The sequence below is a fragment of the Colobus angolensis genome, unplaced genomic scaffold (assembly GCF_000951035.1).
Source record: "Colobus angolensis palliatus isolate OR3802 unplaced genomic scaffold, Cang.pa_1.0 Scaffold203, whole genome shotgun sequence".
Lineage (NCBI taxonomy): Eukaryota > Metazoa > Chordata > Mammalia > Primates > Cercopithecidae > Colobus > Colobus angolensis.
The window spans coordinates 4809850-4829399 of NW_012115189.1; the positions used below are offsets into that span (position 1 = coordinate 4809850).

The 19550-nt window shown below is 36.6% G+C and overlaps 1 protein-coding gene across 5 annotated transcripts in view; it reads right to left on the minus strand.

The window, feature by feature from the left end:
• Positions 1–19550, minus strand: part of MAP3K7 (mitogen-activated protein kinase kinase kinase 7) — a 74263-nt gene that overhangs the window by 30852 nt on the left and 23861 nt on the right. For all 5 annotated transcript variants that reach the window (XM_011941945.1, XM_011941943.1, XM_011941944.1 and 2 more), the window contains 8 exons: positions 16928–16973; positions 15381–15519; positions 11894–12018; positions 8551–8679; positions 7137–7267; positions 5562–5643; positions 3150–3280; positions 2362–2491 (listed from right to left, as the gene is read on the minus strand). In XM_011941945.1, the coding sequence (XP_011797335.1) occupies positions 2362–2491; positions 3150–3280; positions 5562–5643; positions 7137–7267; positions 8551–8679; positions 11894–12018; positions 15381–15519; positions 16928–16973 (913 nt within the window). The remainder of the gene's footprint in view (positions 1–2361; positions 2492–3149; positions 3281–5561; positions 5644–7136; positions 7268–8550; positions 8680–11893; positions 12019–15380; positions 15520–16927; positions 16974–19550) is intronic.

Here is a 19550-nt window from a genome sequence, read left to right on the forward strand (position 1 = left end):
GTAATGAGGAAGCAAAATTTCAAATATATTCATAGAAACAGTCTACCTAAGTGAAATCACTGATATGTAATGGGGGTGGGGGAACGAAGGAGGAAAGGAAGAAAGGCGTTGCAAAGTAAGTAGTCATATTTGTTTTAATTACACAAACACAGGAATATATGTTCAAGTTAGGTGATTCTTGAAGTGTGCTATAAAGTGAAATTCATTGATTAAATACTAATTACTGAATCAAAGTATGAAATGTATACACTTTTGTAATCATACATATTTCTAGTAAACCAAATATTTACTATATTTTCCAAAGTTTAGGGTACATTCACAGTAAACACAAAGTCTGTCCAAAGATGGAAAGTATGAATCTTTCCAAGTAAGACAATTCATGAAAAAATTTAAATTGTGTAAAACTCAAAGGATGTACAATAGCATTTGTTCTACATTTAGGCAAAAAAAGATAGGGTAATTTTAATGTGTGTGGTTATCCTTCTAGCAAAGTCATTTCTGTAAATAATAATAAAAAATCAGTGCTTGACTAGAAATATGATACTAGCAAAGACATGAAACCATTATTATAACAATTTTCAGTTTTGAGACAGCAATTCGAATGTGGCAGATCTATCCTGAATAACATCCCTGAAGTGAAAAGGGTTCCTCAAAGCGTGAGGATATGTCCCTGTGAGTAGGGTTCATCTGACACTACAGTGAGACAACCCTGCTCTGAAGAAATACTTGTGATTCATGGAGACTCTGGGCTTGTCAGTGGCTGGTGACTTCTCAACTTGATAGTTTCTGAAGATCCATCTGTGGCAGACACAGCTATCTTCCGCCGGTCTCTACTCTTCCCTTCTGTTTTAGTAATAGTACTCTGATTTTATTTAGGACAGATATTTAAGTCATCAGATAAAAGCGGGCAGATCTCCACTTCCCTTGGAGCTACGTGTAGCCATTCGACCATGTTACTCTGACCAATGACGTGTGGACATTGTTAGGAGAGGCATCTGGGAATGTTCCTTCAAAGAACTTGGATGCCTATTTGCCCTACCCCCATGTCTTCCTTCCTGCTGCCTGGAATGTAGAAGTGATGAAATGGAACTTTAACAACCATTTTGGAGCACAGGATAACTTTGAGAATGGAAGCTATACAATAGGGATTACGGCACAGAAATAGGAGACCAGTTACTTCAAGATCACAGAGCCCACTACCTTCAGACTTGTTTATGTGTGAAAAATAATGCTTATGTGTTATAGACACTGTTATTTTGGAAATCTGTTATATCTAACGGATTCTAATACTAGCTGATAACAATCAATGATCATAATTAGTTGAAGACTAGTATGATGGTCCATCTTGACAACTTCTTTCTGAAAGAGCTCCACACACAATGAGAATATTCTATTTAGAAAAAAAACCAAATAAGTGAAAAAAATACCTGAACAATTGGTTAGCTAAGTTAAAAAAGATGCAAATACACATAGAAATATACATTTATACATATATATATAGTTAAAAGACTGGGTTAAATACACAAAAATGTTAAGTGTTTATCTCTGAGTGGTGTAATTATGTAAGTTGTTTTTGCTTGTTTACATTTCCACATTTTCCACAACAGAAATGTGTTTACTTTTAAAATCAGCTCCCCCCAATCCCTGGAAAGAATCAGCAAAAAACAACAAAGTTCAAATTAAACCAGCATTACTAAAATGAAACCTGGTCAGAAAATTAGGTTGTCAGTTTACTTAGGTAACAAAACATGTAATTGTTTTTGTGCTGACCAGTTCTTCCATGATTAATAATTTTAAGAACTGAACAATGGAATTTAAATGCTAGCTTTTCCAAGATCCAATAAAATTATGATCTTTTAATTTACAATTAAAAAAATTAACCATAATCAGCTTAGCTATTATTTTGTCACTGAAATGAAGGAGCAGATAGAAGGTCAAATCATACGTGGATCTGGAATACATTTTTCTGTTAAATTTGAAACAAAATATTTGCTATTATTTGAGTTCAGCACAAAAATCTCGTAGTATCACTCAAAATCTCCAAAATATTCCGGTTTAGGCAGAATTTCTCACTCAGACTTTCAACTCATGTTTCAGCAGAAAGAATTACATTTGATAAAATCTGTAAATGAGGAAGGCATACTTTCTCATCCAAATAATTTTACAAGTCATACCTTCCTTATTTGGAATTTGAGATAAACGCAAAATTATTGCTAGTAACTTAGAAAAATATATTGTAAACCTACTTCCTATTTAAAAAAAAAAATAAGACACACACAAAAAACCTCTGACAACTGAAACTACGATGGCCAAAAAGGCTTATATACATTTTCACTCTTCAGACTTGTAGTTCCTTTTTACCTGTGGTTGCAGCGATCCTAGCTTCTATTTCAGACATGTCAGCACTCATCCTCTTGCCCTCAGAGGTTGGGGGCAAGCTTTCCACACTGCTCCCACGGGAGGCTCCCAAGCTTAAACGTCCAGATTCACTCTGTTAAAATTACAGGTCAATCTGAATTACTGAAGTTCTTTAGATTTAGCAGTCTTAGGCAACCTAAAAGGAGGAAGATGGCAAGTAGGATTCTGATGGATCCTGTTCTGCTCTGAAAGGAGAGGGAAGTTTGCACGAGAGGGAGCTACAGCGGTAAGGGAAAGCAAGCTGCAGATACTGTTTTTATGAAAGGGTAGTCACTAGAACTGGGGCTAAAAGCCCCGATTATTCATTAACCTAAATGCCTCAGGCAAAATGAATAAACTCACTCCTTACAATATTTTTAAAAATCAACAATGGCAAAAATATAATAAATCTGAATAGCATGAAATGATACACTTAGGACAACTCCTCTAACTGGGCAGCATAGCCAAAATATATCCATTTTACATTTTTAACCATCAACCATTACATTTAAGGATTATCATAGATAGGAAGTTAGAGTTGACAAAGGTAGCAATCATTAGAAGGAAAAACCATTTGGTAATAAATGGTAGGAGAATCTCATTACAAGTCTCTATTTATAAGCTCTTCTATATGTTTCAGGAAGAAAATTCGGGATTTATAAAATAGAAGATAGTAAATAATTAATTTCATTTAGTATAATATTGTGACTACTGTTAAGGTTACCAATTTTACTTGTAATAACAAAACAAACCTGTTGCTTTGCCTGATTTTTCAACAATTTTGACTCTAAGCGCTTAATAGTATCATTTGTGGCAGGAACTTGCTCCATATTAGTGTCACTTTTATTACTCGTATTTGTAGAAGCAATGTCCATGAATGAGCCTAGGAAAAGCAGAAACATTATGACTGGTTGGAAATAATACAAATGCTTCACTTAGTATTATGTAATTTACATTCTTTTATAAACTAGCCAGGCAGGAACAGAAATAAGACTTTTCAAGCTAATGAAGATATCCAAACAAACCCATTTTAAGCAAAACTTAAGGCTAGCACAAAAAGGCACCAAGATGCCTAAATAGTCTTCTAATAGTCAAGAATAACTTAAGGTTTTTAACCTGAGCTAGTAGAAGAACTGAGGGCTATTAATTGAGATGGGGAAAGACTACAGGAAGATTGAGTTTGAAGGAAGTATCAGGAACTCTGGAAAATATTAAGTTTGAGTTTCTAGTAGATGTAAAGCAAGTAGTTGGATATATGAGTATAGAGTTCAGGTATAAGATGGAAAAAATTATGAGCCAACAGATGGTATATAAGGCCACAATACTGGATGAGGTTACCAAGGAAATGAGTGCAGACAGATAAGTGAAGAAGCCAAATGCCTGGGCCCTGGGCACTCCAACATTTCTAGGTTGGGGAGGTGAGGAATAACCAGCAAAGAAAACTGAGAACAGATGGCCAGAGATGTAAGATGGAATCTAGGCTAGTATGGTATCTCAGAGGCCAATTGAATAAAGTGCTGTGTGTAAGAAGGAGAAAGTAATGAATTAGGTCAAGTGCTACTGAGAGTCAAGATGAGAAATGAAAATGATTCCTTAAATGTAGTAATGTAGAGATAACTAGTGACCTTGACAAGAACAATTCTGAAGTACTGGCATAATATGTCTGGATGGAGTCAGCTCAAGAAAGAAGGGGAAAAGAGAAGCTAGAGAATGCAAATACAGACTACGTATGTTCTAGGAATGATCCAGTAGAAAGTTAAAGCTGATGATGCAAGACAGAGGGGAGAATTGCTCAGAAGAGTAGATGGGATATAATGCAGATGGGATATAATGCACAGGCAGAAAGGTACACCTTTGGCCAGAAGTATGGATAGTTCAGCCAGAGTAACAGAAGAAGGCAGAGTAGATGGGCACAGATGTTGTGGAAGCTGTCTTCTGATTACTCCAATTTTCTCAGATGAAGAGCAAACAAGATCAGCTGAGAGTAAGGAGTGGCAAGGAGGTGTTTGAAGCCTGAGGAGAGGCTACAGTATAAAATTAAGACATATAGGAGGAAAGAGACAAACTACAATAAAGTACAACTGTCCAATAGCACTAAACATGCATGTGAGGATACCTCTAGCCACATTCAGCTGCACTGGTACAGGCAAGGGGTAACACGAGTGTCAACTTTTACTAGGCTTGTGGTTTAGCCAAGCAAGCTTGAAAGAGAGGCTAGACAGATGAAAATTATTCCCAAAGGAATTATAATAGTTGATTGGAATTAAGTGGAGGGAGAAAGAAAAAAGGACCTAAGAGGACTGAGGACCAGTGAAAAGGTGGGAGGCTAAAAAACTCAAGGTCACAGTAAGGAAATGAAGAGAGGGTTTGGAGGATGTGGGAGACGCAAATTATAGAATTTTAGAGAAGTACATTTTAGAATTCAGAGGAACTCAAAATATTTTCAGTAAAACTGGAATTTGAGAATAACTAGCCAAACAATAAACCATCTTAAAATAAATAAAACTATTCTTGAGGTGGGAGAAATAGATCAGTAAAAGTATTTGTCAATAAATGCAGGGTAAATACATATGGATATAGACATACATTTTTAGTTTTCATTAACAATGAAATGCTTATAATGCCACTATATTTTGAAAAGTACAATATTTCTAAGTTACAGTATTATTTCTACTATCTTTATGATGACCACAAATGACCCACCTAAATGTCCCACTACTACTTCACATTTCGGAAAACTAAGGAACTTTTAACATAGCTTCTTAAATCAGAGTCTCTGTAGAAGAGAACAAAAATTAGGGTGTTCATGATGAAGAAATGTGTTAAATACATTTACAATAATTTCTAATACCACTTGATCTAGTAGTATCCATTTAAAAGTTATCTTTAAAGTTAAGAATGACATTCACTGCAATACAATATGTCATCTTTTTATTCATAATTATGTAGGAATTACAAGACTTGGAAGCAGGTCTTCAATAACTCTTTAATCAGGGTATCTCCATGAAGAATGATGCACCTGTAAACTTAAATTGCAGTCAATCATATGAAATGAAGGAATTAAAATGCAAATGGGGACATTATTCATTACTTCTTGATTATAATTTCATGGGAATAGAGATGAAAGAAAATCAAGTCGATACTCTTCCAATCTATCCATTTACCTGTACTGGTGGCAGAGTTGCTCTGTCCTTCATCTGAATACTGACAAGGATACTGTAATGGCTCATCTGCTCCTGGAAAGTACTATATATAAAAAAGTAAACCACAGCTTAAAATTTCCTTAATACAAATTAAATCCTGTTAATGCTTTATTTTCCCTAAAGTATATACTAAATTTTTAGGTGCCTAAGTCTTTTATTTTACAAAGATTACAATAAGGTATTCTTGGATTTCAACTTTGATCAATGCCATGCACCTACCTAAGAATCTAGCTTACATTGGAGTCTAGATACTCTTGAAGAACACAGCAAATATTTCTCTAGAGAAACATATGAAATAAAATAGTATCATTTCTCATAATTACATAAAACATATTCATGTTCTCACAGTAGTGATGCAAACTTCCGTATTGTTGCAGTGACTGTTAGTCTGATAACTGAGACTGTTATACCATAGAATAATTGTTAGAACATTTTAAATATTAAGAGAATAGATTATGAATATCTTTCTACAAACTGGAGGCATAATATTCAAAGTATATGCTGGATAAAAATATTAGAATTTAGAGAAAAAAAGGAAAGATATTCTCCTCAAATTAGACAAAGCACAGAGAAGCAAAATTACAACTTCAACAACTTATATATCCCGAAGTTTTAAGTAATCTGACTACAGAGACTAAGTTGTTTTCCTATGCAAAAGGTTCTACATATGACTGGTATCCAAATATGATGGTAAACTTTTAGTAGATTAGTTCAAGCTGCTTTGCCTAAGAAATTTTTAATAGATTGAATAAACAACCTTTTTTCATTTAGGAAATCACTTAGTCTATATTTAAGGAGATTGTAAGATTCTTCTACTGAACAAACTGTTCCAAAATTCAGGCACTTTCGCAGATACGTGAACTTTTTAAAGCCAAGATATCACTTCACAGTTTTTGTTAATGTATCAAAAACCAGAGGTGTAAAATATTCCAAATAATTCTAATGGTGCTTGATTCATAGACTAGGAAAATTTGATAATCATTTAAAAAGGGTTCTTCTAAACAGAAGAAAGTTTAACTTTTTACTGGGATATAAAAACCTGAAAATAGGCCAAATAGTAAAGGTCACTCAAATAAATGTGTCTGAGAATGCAACCTATTGCCTTGCATAAATGACTAAACGCTTGATGAAAATTGGTATCAGAAAAATGTAAAATTTAGCCTAGCATGTATTGAAGTCATAATATTAATGTATCTAAGTCCTGTGATGGCTTTAGAGACTATTTCCGTTTCTCCCACATTACAGATGAGGCAACAGGCCCAGAGACAAACATACTTGCCCATTAATGTAAGCAAAAAGAAAAAAGCAAGTCTAGAAACCTAGTCTAGCCATCTTTCCAGTGATAAAGAACTCGATTTTCCCTCTCAAAATAATGTTTCCTCTTCTGACTATGAGTAGTAAATGCCCATTCTCACTTAGAAAACATAGTAATATATAAAGCAGAATATAGTAATAACAGCCCTTTTAAAATTCCATTAAAACTCAGCACATATTAAATTCCCCTAAATCTAAAGCCCCTCAAAAGAAGGATTATACCCGCATCAAGTGAGTCATAATTTTCACAATTTCCTCCATTGAAGGGCGCTGGGAAGGATCTTTAGACCAACAACGAGTCATCAGGCTCTCAATGGGCTTAGGTAAATTTTTGATCAGTGGTGGTCGAGTACCTACAATTGAAAATTAGAGGAAGAGGGGAAGAATGTATTTACCCAAAGAATGATGCAAACTCTTTGTACATATTTCCAAAGTGGTATTTATTTTATAGATCTTGTAGTTTAATATCTATAATTTGGAGTAATAAAAGTGCTTTGTAATTTTATCAATTAACAAGTTAGTTCTTTTATTCCTTACCTCACAGATGTTCAATTATTTACTGACAACTGACAGAAAGCAAGCAAGCAAGCTGTCCTGGTCAATGCTGTCACAGTCTCCACAATGATACTAATGGTAGTAATACTAAAGGCAGTATAGGAAACTGGTAAAAACAGCTAAGATTACTCAGATGATGGTACTGTTTGATAAATCTCTGAATGACCTAAATAGTTAGGCAGACATTTGTTTTTATACTTATGGAATAATGTAAAAAAATGGCCATTAGTCACATGATTATAAACAAGGCATAGAAATGAAATAAGAGTGGCGCTAAAGTTAAGAAGCTAAGTAATTTTCCTTCATGAAAAGCTATTTTCCCAAGCAAATGTAAAGTAACTTTGCTAATGAAGAGGATGCATTCTAACATCATATGTGGTTAAAAACAATACCAGAACTATAAAAGAAACAGGATGGATGCAAGGACATTGAGTCCATAAGTCAATATGACTGAAGATATGAGCATTCAAGTCAGAAGCACCTGGATTTGAATCCCAGCTCTACCACTTACTAATCTTGTGACTTTAAGCAAGTTATTTAACTTCTTTAGGCCTTAGTTTCCTAATGTGTAAAATGAGGCAACAGTACTTACCTTCTAAGGGTGGGTGAGAATATAAACAGGAACAATATGTGAAGCATTATTATGCTTTGCTTTTCCTCCTTGATGAGGCCCTTGCTTCTTCAGGAGAAAAGGGCTATAACTCTCCAGTTATATTAACCATGTCAGAGATTTTATGTATGTATTTTTTAATTTTTTCCAGGATCCAGCCTGAGGTTTCTCCCTAAGAGAGAGCCAACCTAGACAGTGGGCTCTGGTTGTGTACTGATGGCCTTTCCCTAATCAGCGCAGCCAGTGAACATCCTCAGCTGCATGTGTAGACCAGGACTACTCTTAATCCTGCTCTGCTGGACTCTGGGGCAGGGACAGGGCAGAGTCTGATAATGATAAAGGAGTCTCATAACAAAGAATTGTACATTTTAATGTTACAGATAAATGATATTCTTTAGGGAAGGGGACAGGAGCAGTCTTCCAAGTAGAAAACACAATAAGTACATTTAAGAAAAATTTCATTTTACGAACCATTATGAACAGCCCACATGATTCGGAAAGCTGGGCCACCAATCTCATCAAAGGGTTTCCGACGCGTTATCACTTCCCAAAGAATAATACCCCAGCTGAAGACATCACATTTTTCACTGTAATTACTACCTAGAAAAAAAAAGGTGGTATATAACCTAAAGACTATTTTTCCACATGACTTACAGAAACAATGGCTTACATTCTGAGAATGGGTATCATGGATAAAAACAAGGCTGTCACATGTAGAACTAAGAAACTACTCTTTCTGAAGTACTTTGTCTTTTCAACAAGTACATTTTTAAATGAATTAAGTATCAATGATACACTCAAAAAATCTACTTCAGAAACTCGGCTATTTTCTATCTTTTCATCAAGAGGCATAGGACTTGACTTTTATGTATTTAGACTGATACTTTCTCTGGGGCAGAGTATGAAACATCTGTACGTTCCTTTATGTTGTTTATTATTTTATTCTGAGACAGGATCTCATACTCTCATCCAGGCTGGAGCTCAGTGTAGCCTCAAACTCTTGGGCTCAAGTGATCCTCCTGAGTAGCTGGAGCTACAGGCATGCGCTGGCATAACTGGTTAATTTTCTAAATTTTTTGTAGAGATGGGGTCTTGCATTGCTGCCCAGGCTGGTCTCAAACTCCTGGGCTCAACTGATCCTCCTGCTCTGGCCTCCCAAAGCGCTGGGATCACAGGCATGAGTCATTGTGCCTGGCCTCCTTTCTGTTACATTTTAATCTTAAATTTTCTTCCCATTCTCTGATGGACAGCACTACTCTGCTATCAAAGCAGAAGAACTTTCTAATTTAGTGTTACAATTTCTTCCTCAATATATGGTGAAGGGAAATTCTTAATTTGTAAACTTAAATGTAAGTTGTAAGTAATGAAAATTATGGATAACCCAAGTTATACAGCAAAATTTACAAACCAAGTAAGTGGTTGAATCAGCACAGTAAACACCCTTCATAATCTCCCAAAAACAAAATCTCAACCCACTGTAAGAATGAACAATTATTATAGCTATAGCTTTACATGCTAAGCAGTACACTGTAATATAGCACTACAACCATGCTACAATCTAATTTGGGCTACAGGTTGACTGACATCTTTTAGAAATGAAGAAACACAGCCTAACAGTCTGGATTTTGTTGCTCTAGACGATTAAGGGTTGTCTAGAACAATAAAATTAATCTTTTGTACAAACAAATCTTTTTGCTCTCCACATACAGTAACATTGGGTCATTTTAACTCACATAAAAATATATTAAATAAGTAAATAATTTTAAAACAATGTCAAATGTATACATTCTGTATATGAAACAGGAGGCATTATTTAATCTTGTGTAATATAACACCTGATTGTTCATTCATTATTAAATTGAATTTTAGGGCAAAAGAGCTCCACTCGGGTGACTAGTTGCATTGCAATTTCTCTTTCTCTGGGGTGGCTAAAAACAAACAGAAAACCCAAAAACTTTAAAGTCATCAAAAATAAAAGAAATAAGCCATAACCAGAGTCTGATTAACTGAACGTATCTGAATTTTATGGGCATTCACACTTCCTAACATACAAATCATACACCTTCAGTTCCACTTCTCTCATTTAAAAGATAATTTGATGTTTTTATACAGAAACCTAGTACATAATTTACAGGCAACTCTTTTTTTTTTTTTTGAGGCGGAGTCTCGCTCCGTCCCCCAGACCAGAGTGCAGTGGCCGGATCTCAGCTCACTGCAAGCTCCGCCTCCCTGGTTTGCGCCATTCTCCCGCCTCAGCCTCCCGAGTAGCTGGGACTACAGGCGCCCGCTACCTCGCCCGGCTAGTTTTTTGTATTTTTTAGTAGAGATGGGGTTTCACCATGTTAGCCAGGATGGTCTCGATCTCCTGACCTCGTGATCCGCCCGTCTCGGCCTCCCAAAGTGCTGGGATTACAGGCTTGAGCCACCGCGCCCGGCCATGGAAACTCTTTTAGAACTTCAGTGACATATGGAGGTATAAAAGAAGGTAAACATATAAGCTTGACCTTTATTGGTGGTCAAGCAATTTATTTGTAATTCTTAGTATCTTATTTCTGTTCAATTACTTGCATTCTTTTTTTTTTTTTTGAGACAGACTCTCGCTCTGTCGCCCAGGCTGGAGTGCAGTGGCACGATCTCGGCTCACTGCAAGCTCTGCCTCATGGGTTCAAGTGATTCTCCTGACTCAGCCTCCCGAGTAGCTGGGACTACAGGTGCTGGCCACTACGCCTGGCTAATTTTTTGTATTTTTAGTAGAGATGGGGTTTCACCGTGTTAGTCAGGATGGTCTTGATCTCCTAACCTCGTGATCCGCCTGCCTCGGCCTCCCAAAGTGCTGGGATTACAGGCCTGAGCCACCGCGCCCGGCCACTTGCATTCTTTTTAAGGCATCCTCATTTAAACTGTAGGGCTCTCAATTTTTAATTGCTAGGAAACCAATACAAAAACACAATTAATTCTCATTATTCCTGGTATTTATGTTCTATAAAGTTTCTGAGAACACTGAATTAGTGAACACTGAATCATCGCTCCTAGGGAAAATACAGGGGTAGGTTCCTGTGCACCTCTGGTCACCACGTTTTTGTCAACTGATCAATACATAACCTTGTTTCATGTGTGTTTCTGCTTAAAGACACCTGATTCTTATATACTGTTGATTCATTACCATTGAACTCATAGCCAACATTTCTGTAACTCATGCCTGAATGAAGATAATCTAACACATGTATATTGCCTGTTAAGACACATCATAGCCTTCTTGTACTTAGGCAGTACTATGCTTGAGGGCCATTTTAAGTACCAAAATTACCAACAAAAATCACAAAAATGAAAAAGGGCTCTAAACGGTACAAAAAGGACATCTGCTTACAGCATGAGAGCTGAAACAAGACGGAAGAGCATTGTCTTGTTCAGCCTCAGCTGGGAACATGTGTTAGATGACTCAAAATGTGCACTGCTCAGTGCATGAACACTGTCTGCGAATACATGAAAGCACTGTCTACAAATAACCATGAAAGCACCATGAGTATTAATTTTGGTGTTACAAATAAAGTTTAGCAAATAGGCAATTTTGCAATTAAGACATTGGTGAACAATGACGATCAACTGTACATATGCTTGAACCTGCATAGAAGATTTAAATCTTACTATAAAATTTAGGATATAACACTATATTTAATACCCCCTTAGATTTCATTGTATACTTTATGTATTATGCAGAAGTAAAACCATGGAAATGGGGAAAATCTATAAAAACATATTGAATTCACAAGGAGTGAGGGAGATTATCAAACATACCATACTTTTGCCATTTTACCTTCAAAAACTTCAGGTGCCATCCAAGCAGCACTCCCCTTGTTATTGGTCATGTGTGTCTGAATGTCACAGGCTGTACCAAAATCACAAATTTTCAGAACTGTCCCCCCTGCAACCAGCAGTAAGCTGTTTTAAAAAAACAAAAAACATCAAAAGTTACAAGGCCAACATTTTATTCTCAATAAAAGAAGAGACATTTGTGGAAATGGAAAAGGTTAAGCAAAATGAATGTTATCATTCAACTTCTGTGAAATGACTAATTTACTTGGTTACTATAAAAGCCTAATAGTTCAGAGAAATATAAGCAAAAATTAACTGACCATAACCTAGCTCTCTTTGGAAGGCTGCTAGACTCACATCCTGATGTCTTCATCTCTAGCTCCATAATCTTTCCTGATTATACTTCTCTCTGGCCAAAATAAAATGTGGGGTTTAAAAAACTTCTAGTAGGTCAACATTACAGTATCCTAAAATGAGAGATTAATCATAAATATGTACTACTTAAAAAATAGTAACACTATATAATTTAATTAAAGAAAATAAGCCAATATAGAAGGAAAAAAATGGTTTGTAATTTAATGTCCTGATTTTGAAGATACTTATAAAAATGCTCAATCCCAAAACCATTTTTGTGCTTAGACTATGTATGTGTGGGAGGAATAAAAATCTATTATAGCTAAAATGACCTAATGAGAGACTTCCAGAAAATTTTCTGAACTTAGGATTCTGACTTTCCTAGGTGTACTGTTACCCAACTACAATCACCAAGTAGTATACTCTTACTTACAACGTTTTGCTTTTCATGACAAACAGAAATAGAAATGGGTAATATAATTTGCACAATCACATTGTAGTAATATATCCAATAGCAATACATAGGAATTCATTTTAATTACAAATTTTATAAACTTTTTGTATCGGGAGAGATTATTTGGAAATTTCTTCTTTTAGTCTAATGTGACTAAAATAAGCCAGATAAACTACTATTCACAGTTCCATAATACCAAAAAGACTCTCATAATCATTCCAATGAAAAGAATGCTAAATCCACTATACCTCTATACGTACTTCAACAAAACTTTTTCCCCCATCTCAATGTTCTTGTTCAAACTCTTACACTTTTTACCCAAGAAAATTATAAGAACTCTGTAACTAGTTTCCTTGTTTTACACTGGTATATTCAAGATATCAAGATAATTTCTGATAATTCAAGATAATTTTCCTGAATGAGTTTTATGTTAGTACTCCTTTACTCGACTTCAAAAGTTCACCAGCCTTGAACAGGAAATTCAAGGCTCACTGAGATCTGAACTTAAATTATCTTTGTAGGCTTATTTCTAATGTACATGTGAATAAACTTGCAAAAGATAACATACAAGCACAAGCACAACTTGATCGTGTATAAAACACCTCCCTAGATCATCAGGTACCTTCTTTAGATACTATTTTGAGGAACTCTTCCTGACCACAGAAACTGTAGGTTTTCCACTGACAATAAGATATAGCGGGTACTGGCCGGGAGCAGTGGCTCAAACCTGTAGTCCCAGCACTTTGAGAGGCCCAGGCGGGTGGATCACAAAGTCGGGAGATTGAGACCATCCTGGCTAACACGGTGAAACCCCGCCTCTACTAAAAATACAAAAAATTAGCCAGGCGTGGTGGCACCTGTAGTCCCAGCTACTCCCGAGGCTGAGGCAGGAAAATTGCTTGAACCTGGGAGGTGGAGGTTGCAGTGAGCTGAGATGGTCCCACTACACTTCAACCTGGGCAACAGAGTGAGACTCCGTCTCAAAAAAAGAAAGAAAGAGAAAAAGATATAGCAGGTATTCATGTATGTCCAATTGTATATAAAAGCATAGCCATTCCAAAGAACTTTCTTTTACCCAGTACTTTGTGAGTTAGAATCAATTCTGATTCTAAAGTTCAACTTGTATACCAGGGGCTCCAAAGATGATCTGCAAGATGAATCCAATCATGGGGAGGCCTGGAATACATGACCTAGACCAGACCTTCTGTAAATATATTAATGGTATTTATTAGCAAAAGGAGAGTCTCTATCTACAAATGATTTTAGAAGGATACATCTGGTCTAACTAGGTTGACTAAATAAACCTAAAATTTATGTGGTATGGTTGGGTGAAGATTAGGGATAGTCATTTAAGCGGTGTAATTAGTGCAATGTAAAAGATGTTAGAAAATGGAAATGACTTCCTTTTGTAAGATATTTCTCCACATATTGTTCAATAACTAATAATTTATTCCAAAGCCAAAACATATTGTAATGAGGAGAAAAGGGATACTTTTGGGTGTTGCATCAGATGTGTTCAGGCTCTTTTAGGAAAAGAATGCTTTGGCTGTACCTGATGCTTGCCTATATCCTTTGGATCATTTATCAATTTGCTGCTGGTTAAGAGCTGTGATTCTCATGAGTTTGCTTTAATAATTCAACTCTGTTAATATAGTGGGAATATTCACAACCAGGAAAAAAAAAGATGAAGTGATTTCTTCATTAGTTAAGGCAGGTAACCAAGATAGTAGCCTCAGGAAAAATAAAAGCTTAAACAGTATTTTATCAGTGACCTGGGGAAACAGAAATCAGTTTAAGTTTGGTAGCAGAGATAGGATACACTAGCAAGAACAGTGATTCTAAGAGTTGGAACCTATGTAGAGTATATCAGATCAGACCTGAGAGTGACAAGTTACACCCAGAAGGGATGTTTTAATGCTTTAACCCAGTATCAAGAGAATGAAATAACTGAAGACTATATTGATTTCCTAAGGGAAATCTCTTCTGTAAAGACTAATGTGCTGGGATGGGAGCTTGGGGGAGGGTAAAGATACGTGGAGACTGTTTTTTCTCTGTCACAGGTGAATAAAAGAAAAAAAAGAGAGAAAAGGAAACAATGTTTTATGTGTATATTTTCTTTAACTAAATATCTATATAAACAAAAACCCCAAAGTTTTAGTCTTTTAAAATACTTATCTAAGGAATTTATAAGTTTTTTAAAGTCTCAAGTATTCACATTATGAAGAATTCAGAATATTTTCAATTTCTACCCACATACCAAGAAATGCCCCTTTACTTTCTTCTGAAAGAGCAAGTAATAACAACTCTGCAAATTTTTGTAGAATGTTTATGTGCTAGGTATTAGGGACACAGCAAGTAAAACGTCAGACCTGTCTCTGCCTTCAAGGAATTGTCTAACTGCAATATTATATACTGCAGGCACAAAATGAGATTTTTATAGGCTAACAGAGTCTAGAAGTATGCTAATCTAAGGTAGAAGTTACCAAAAATAAAAATCCCACTAAAGACAACATCTAAAATACAAGCTTAGATAAATGACTAAATGATGAAGGTGAGTTAAGAGTAAACACTGAGTAAGCCAAATAGAGAAAAGAGAAACTCCTGTACAATAATCAGCTTGAATTCAAGAGTGAGAGAGAAGGAGGAAGGGGCTGAGGCGTGTCACGTTATTAGAACTTACTTTGGTGGTTTCAGGTCCCTGTGAATTAGCGCTTTGGGTTGCATGCTGTGAAGATAAGCCACTCCTTGGGAACACTGTAAACACCAACTCATTGCGTGGGCAGCAGTATAATATGGCAATGGTTCAGCACCATGCAGCACTGCAAAAAAAAGGCACAAACTAAAAAGAACTTTATTGCATATAACAAAAGACACAACGTGAATGCAAGCACTATCAGAATACATGACTGGGTATTTTTCTACATATACATATGCTCCATCAGTTCTGCTTTTAATTGTTTTCTTTCTTTTTTCTTTTTGTTTTTTGAGACGGAGTCTCACTTTGTCACCAGGCTGGAGTGTAGTGGTGCGATCTTGGCTCACTGCAACCTCCGCCTCCTGGGTTCAAGCGATTCTACTGGCTCAGCCTTCCGAGTAGCTGGGACTACAGGCGTGTGCCACCACGCCCAGCTAATTTTTGTATTTTTAGTAGAGACAGGGTATCACCGTGTTGGCCAGGATGGTCTTGATCTCTTGACCTCATGATCCACCTGCCTTGGCCTCCCAAAGTGCTGGGATTACAGGCGTGAGCCACCATGCCTGGCCTTTTAATTTTTTTTTTCTAAATAAAAAGGATGAAAATATCTAATAATTTTGAGTGGATAACTGCCATAATAGTAACATTTAATAATACATCTATTAAATGTTATTCCTAATTCAAGCAAAATCAATATACATTACCACACTTTTTCAAACAGATAAAGACTTTCATAAAGTAATATAAATTATGAACAGTCTTATGGCATACTACTACAAGAGAGAGGCAGAGCATAGTATAGAAAGAAACAAAACAATGTATATCAAGATGTTTGCACTTGTGTTTTCTGTAATGGCTAAAAACCAGAAGTAGTTTAATCAAATAAAACAATAGGGTATTAGATATCCATCAACAATGAAGAACACATGGGCAGTAAATATAAGTAAAAGTTTACATAAAATAATATTAATTATAAAATAAGATGTAACAATTTGTTTTATATAACTGGTGCTAAAAGAGAAAATACATGTCTGCATATGGTTGGTATTTTTAGGGTAAAAGAGTTCTGTTCTACAAACGTAACTACACAAGGTTTTTTTCATTGCTACAAATAAAAGGTTGTGTGAAGTGAGTTTTCACAATTTTTTTTTTAAAAAAAGAAAAAATAAAGCAGAGTGAAATGGAAATATGGTTAAAGAGTTCTAAAATGAGGAGGCTCAACGTTATGAGGGCAAAAAGAAAAAAATCTGAAGATATTTTAAAATCTATTTAAAAAGTAAATTTTTACTTAAATGCTCTTAATGAAATGCAAAGTACCATCTACTTAAAAAATTGACAGACCTCTAAATTTCACATACTAATGTTATAGAACCTTATTTTTCTATTTTTATTCTTTAGTAGATTTTTAAAAATCATGTCCTTTTGAGACTCTGATGGCAAATTGTGAAGAATGTTAAACAACTTATGGTTTATATTGAAAGTTTTCAAATTATTTTAATCTGCTAGATAAAGACAGGTCTAGTGACACTCACCATTATATAAAGAGCCCCCTTCAGCATATTCCATCACAAGACACACCTAAAGGAAACATATACAAGAAGCATTAACCAAGAAGCTCCAGCATCTTAGGGCCTTTGAGAGATAATTTAATTCACTCCCCTGATTTTACAGATATATTATAAACCATTTTTGGGCCCCTACTATGTGAACCGTACTAGGGAAGGAAAAGATATCTATGACCTAAGACTGTCTTCTAGGAGCCCACTAAGAGTGAAGATATATGTAAAATACAATCACAAGATATTTTGGGGACTTTCTCCAGTGCCAGTAAGGAGGTGCTGCCACAGGATATCAAAAGCCTCATAAGAAGATGAAGTTATTGGACAAGATCATCTAAAACAACTCTTCCAACACACTGTTTTGCTAAAAGACTAGAAACAAGTCAAATGAATAAACTATAACTGTTCTTTCAGAAATACATTTAAGATAGTAGATCAAAATAGCTACATAGGAGGTTCCAAGATGGCCAAATAGCAACAGCTTCAGTCTACAGCTCCCAGCGTGAGTGACGCAGAAGACGGGTGATTTTTGCATTTCCAACTGAGGTACCAGGTTCACTTCCCTGGGGCTTGTCAGACAGTGGGTGCAGCCCATGGAGTGTGAGCTGAAGCAGGGCGGGGCATCGCCTCACCTGGGAAGTGCAAGGGGTCGGAGAATTCCCTTTCCTAGCAAAGGGAAGCTGTGACAGATGGTACCTGGAAAATCCTACCCTAATACTGCACTTTTCCAACGGTCTTAGAAAACGGCACAGCAGGAGATTATACCTGTGCCTGGCTCAGAGGTTCCCACGCCCATGGAGCCTCACTCACTGCTAGCACAACAGTCTGAGATCAAACTGCAAGGTGGCAGCGAGGCTGGGGTAGGGGCGCCCACCATTGCCATGGCTTGAATAGGTAAATAAAGCAGCCAGGAAGCTTGAACTGAGTGGAGCCCACCATAGCTCAAGGAGGCCTGCCTGCCTCTGTACACTCCACCTCTGGGGGCAGGGCATAGCTGAACAAAAGGCAGCAGAAATTTCTGAAGACTTAAACGTCCCTGTCTTGACAGCTTTGAAGAGAGTAGTCGTTCTCCTAGTATGGAATTTGAGATCTGAGAACGGACAGACTGCCTCCTCAAGTGGGTCCCTGACTTCTGAGTAGCCAAACTGGGAGACATCTCCCAGTAGGGGCTGACTGACACCTCATACAGCCGGATGCCTCTCTGAAATGAAGCTTCCAGAGGAAGGATCAGGCAGCAACATTTACCATTCTGCAATATTTGCTGTTCTGCAGCCTCTGCTGGTGATACCCAGACAAACAGGGTCTGGAGTGGACCTCCAGCAAACTCCAACAGATCTGCAGCTGAGGGTCTTGACTGTCAGAAGGAAAACTAACAAACAGAAAGGGCATCCACACCAAAAACCCATCTGTATATCACCATCATCAAAGACCAAAGGTAGATAAAACCACAAAGATGGGGAGAAACCAGGGCAGAAAAGCTGAAAATTCTGAAAATCAGAGCACCTCTTCTCCTCCAAAGGAACGCAGCTCCTTGCCAGCAATGGAACAAAGCTGGATGGAGAATGACTTTGACGAATTGAGAGAAGAAGGCTTCAGATGATCAGTAATAAAACACTTCTCTGAGCTAAAGAAGGATGTTCGAACCCACAGCAAAGAAGCTAAAAATCTTGAAAAAAGGTTAGATGAATGGGTAACTAGAATAAACAGCATAGAGAAGACCTTAAATGACCTGATGGAGCCAAAAACCATGGCATGAGAACTACATGATGCAGTAGCCAAATCGATCAAGTGGAAGAAAGGGTATCAGTGATTGAGGATCAAATGAATGAAGTGAAGTGAGAAGTTTAGAGAAAAATGAGTAAAAAGAAACGAACAAAGCCTCCAAGAAATATGGGACTATATGAAAAGACCAAATCTACATCTGATTGGTGTACCTGAAAGTGATGGGTAGAATGGAACCAAGTTGGAAAACACTCTTCAGGATATTATGCAGGAGAACTTCCCCAATCTAGCAAGGCAGGCCAACGTTCATATTCAGGAAATACAGAGAACGCTACAAAGACAGTCATTGAGAAGAGCAACTCCAAGATACATAATTGTCAGATTCACCAAAGTTGAAATGAAGGAAAAAATGTTAAGGGCAGCCAGAGAGATAGGTCGGGTTACCCACAAAGAGAAGTCTATCAGACTAACAGTGGATCACTCGGCAGAAACTCTACAAGCCAGAAGAGAGTGGGGGCCAATGTTCAACATTCTTAAAGAAAAGAATTTTCAACCCAGAATTTCATATCCAGCCAAACTAAGCTTCATAAGTGAAGGAGAAATAAAATCCTTTATAGACAAACAAATGCTGAAAAATTCTGTCACCACCAGCCTGCCTTACAAGAGCTCCTGAAGGAAGCACTAAACATGGAAAGGAACAACTGGTACCAGCCATTGCAAAAACATATCAAATTGTAAAGACAACTGAAGCTAGGAAGTAACTGCATCAACTAACGAGCAAAACAACCAGCTAACATCATAATGACAGGATCAAATTCACACATAACAATATTAACCTTAAATGTAAATGGGCTAAATGCTCCAATTAAAAGAC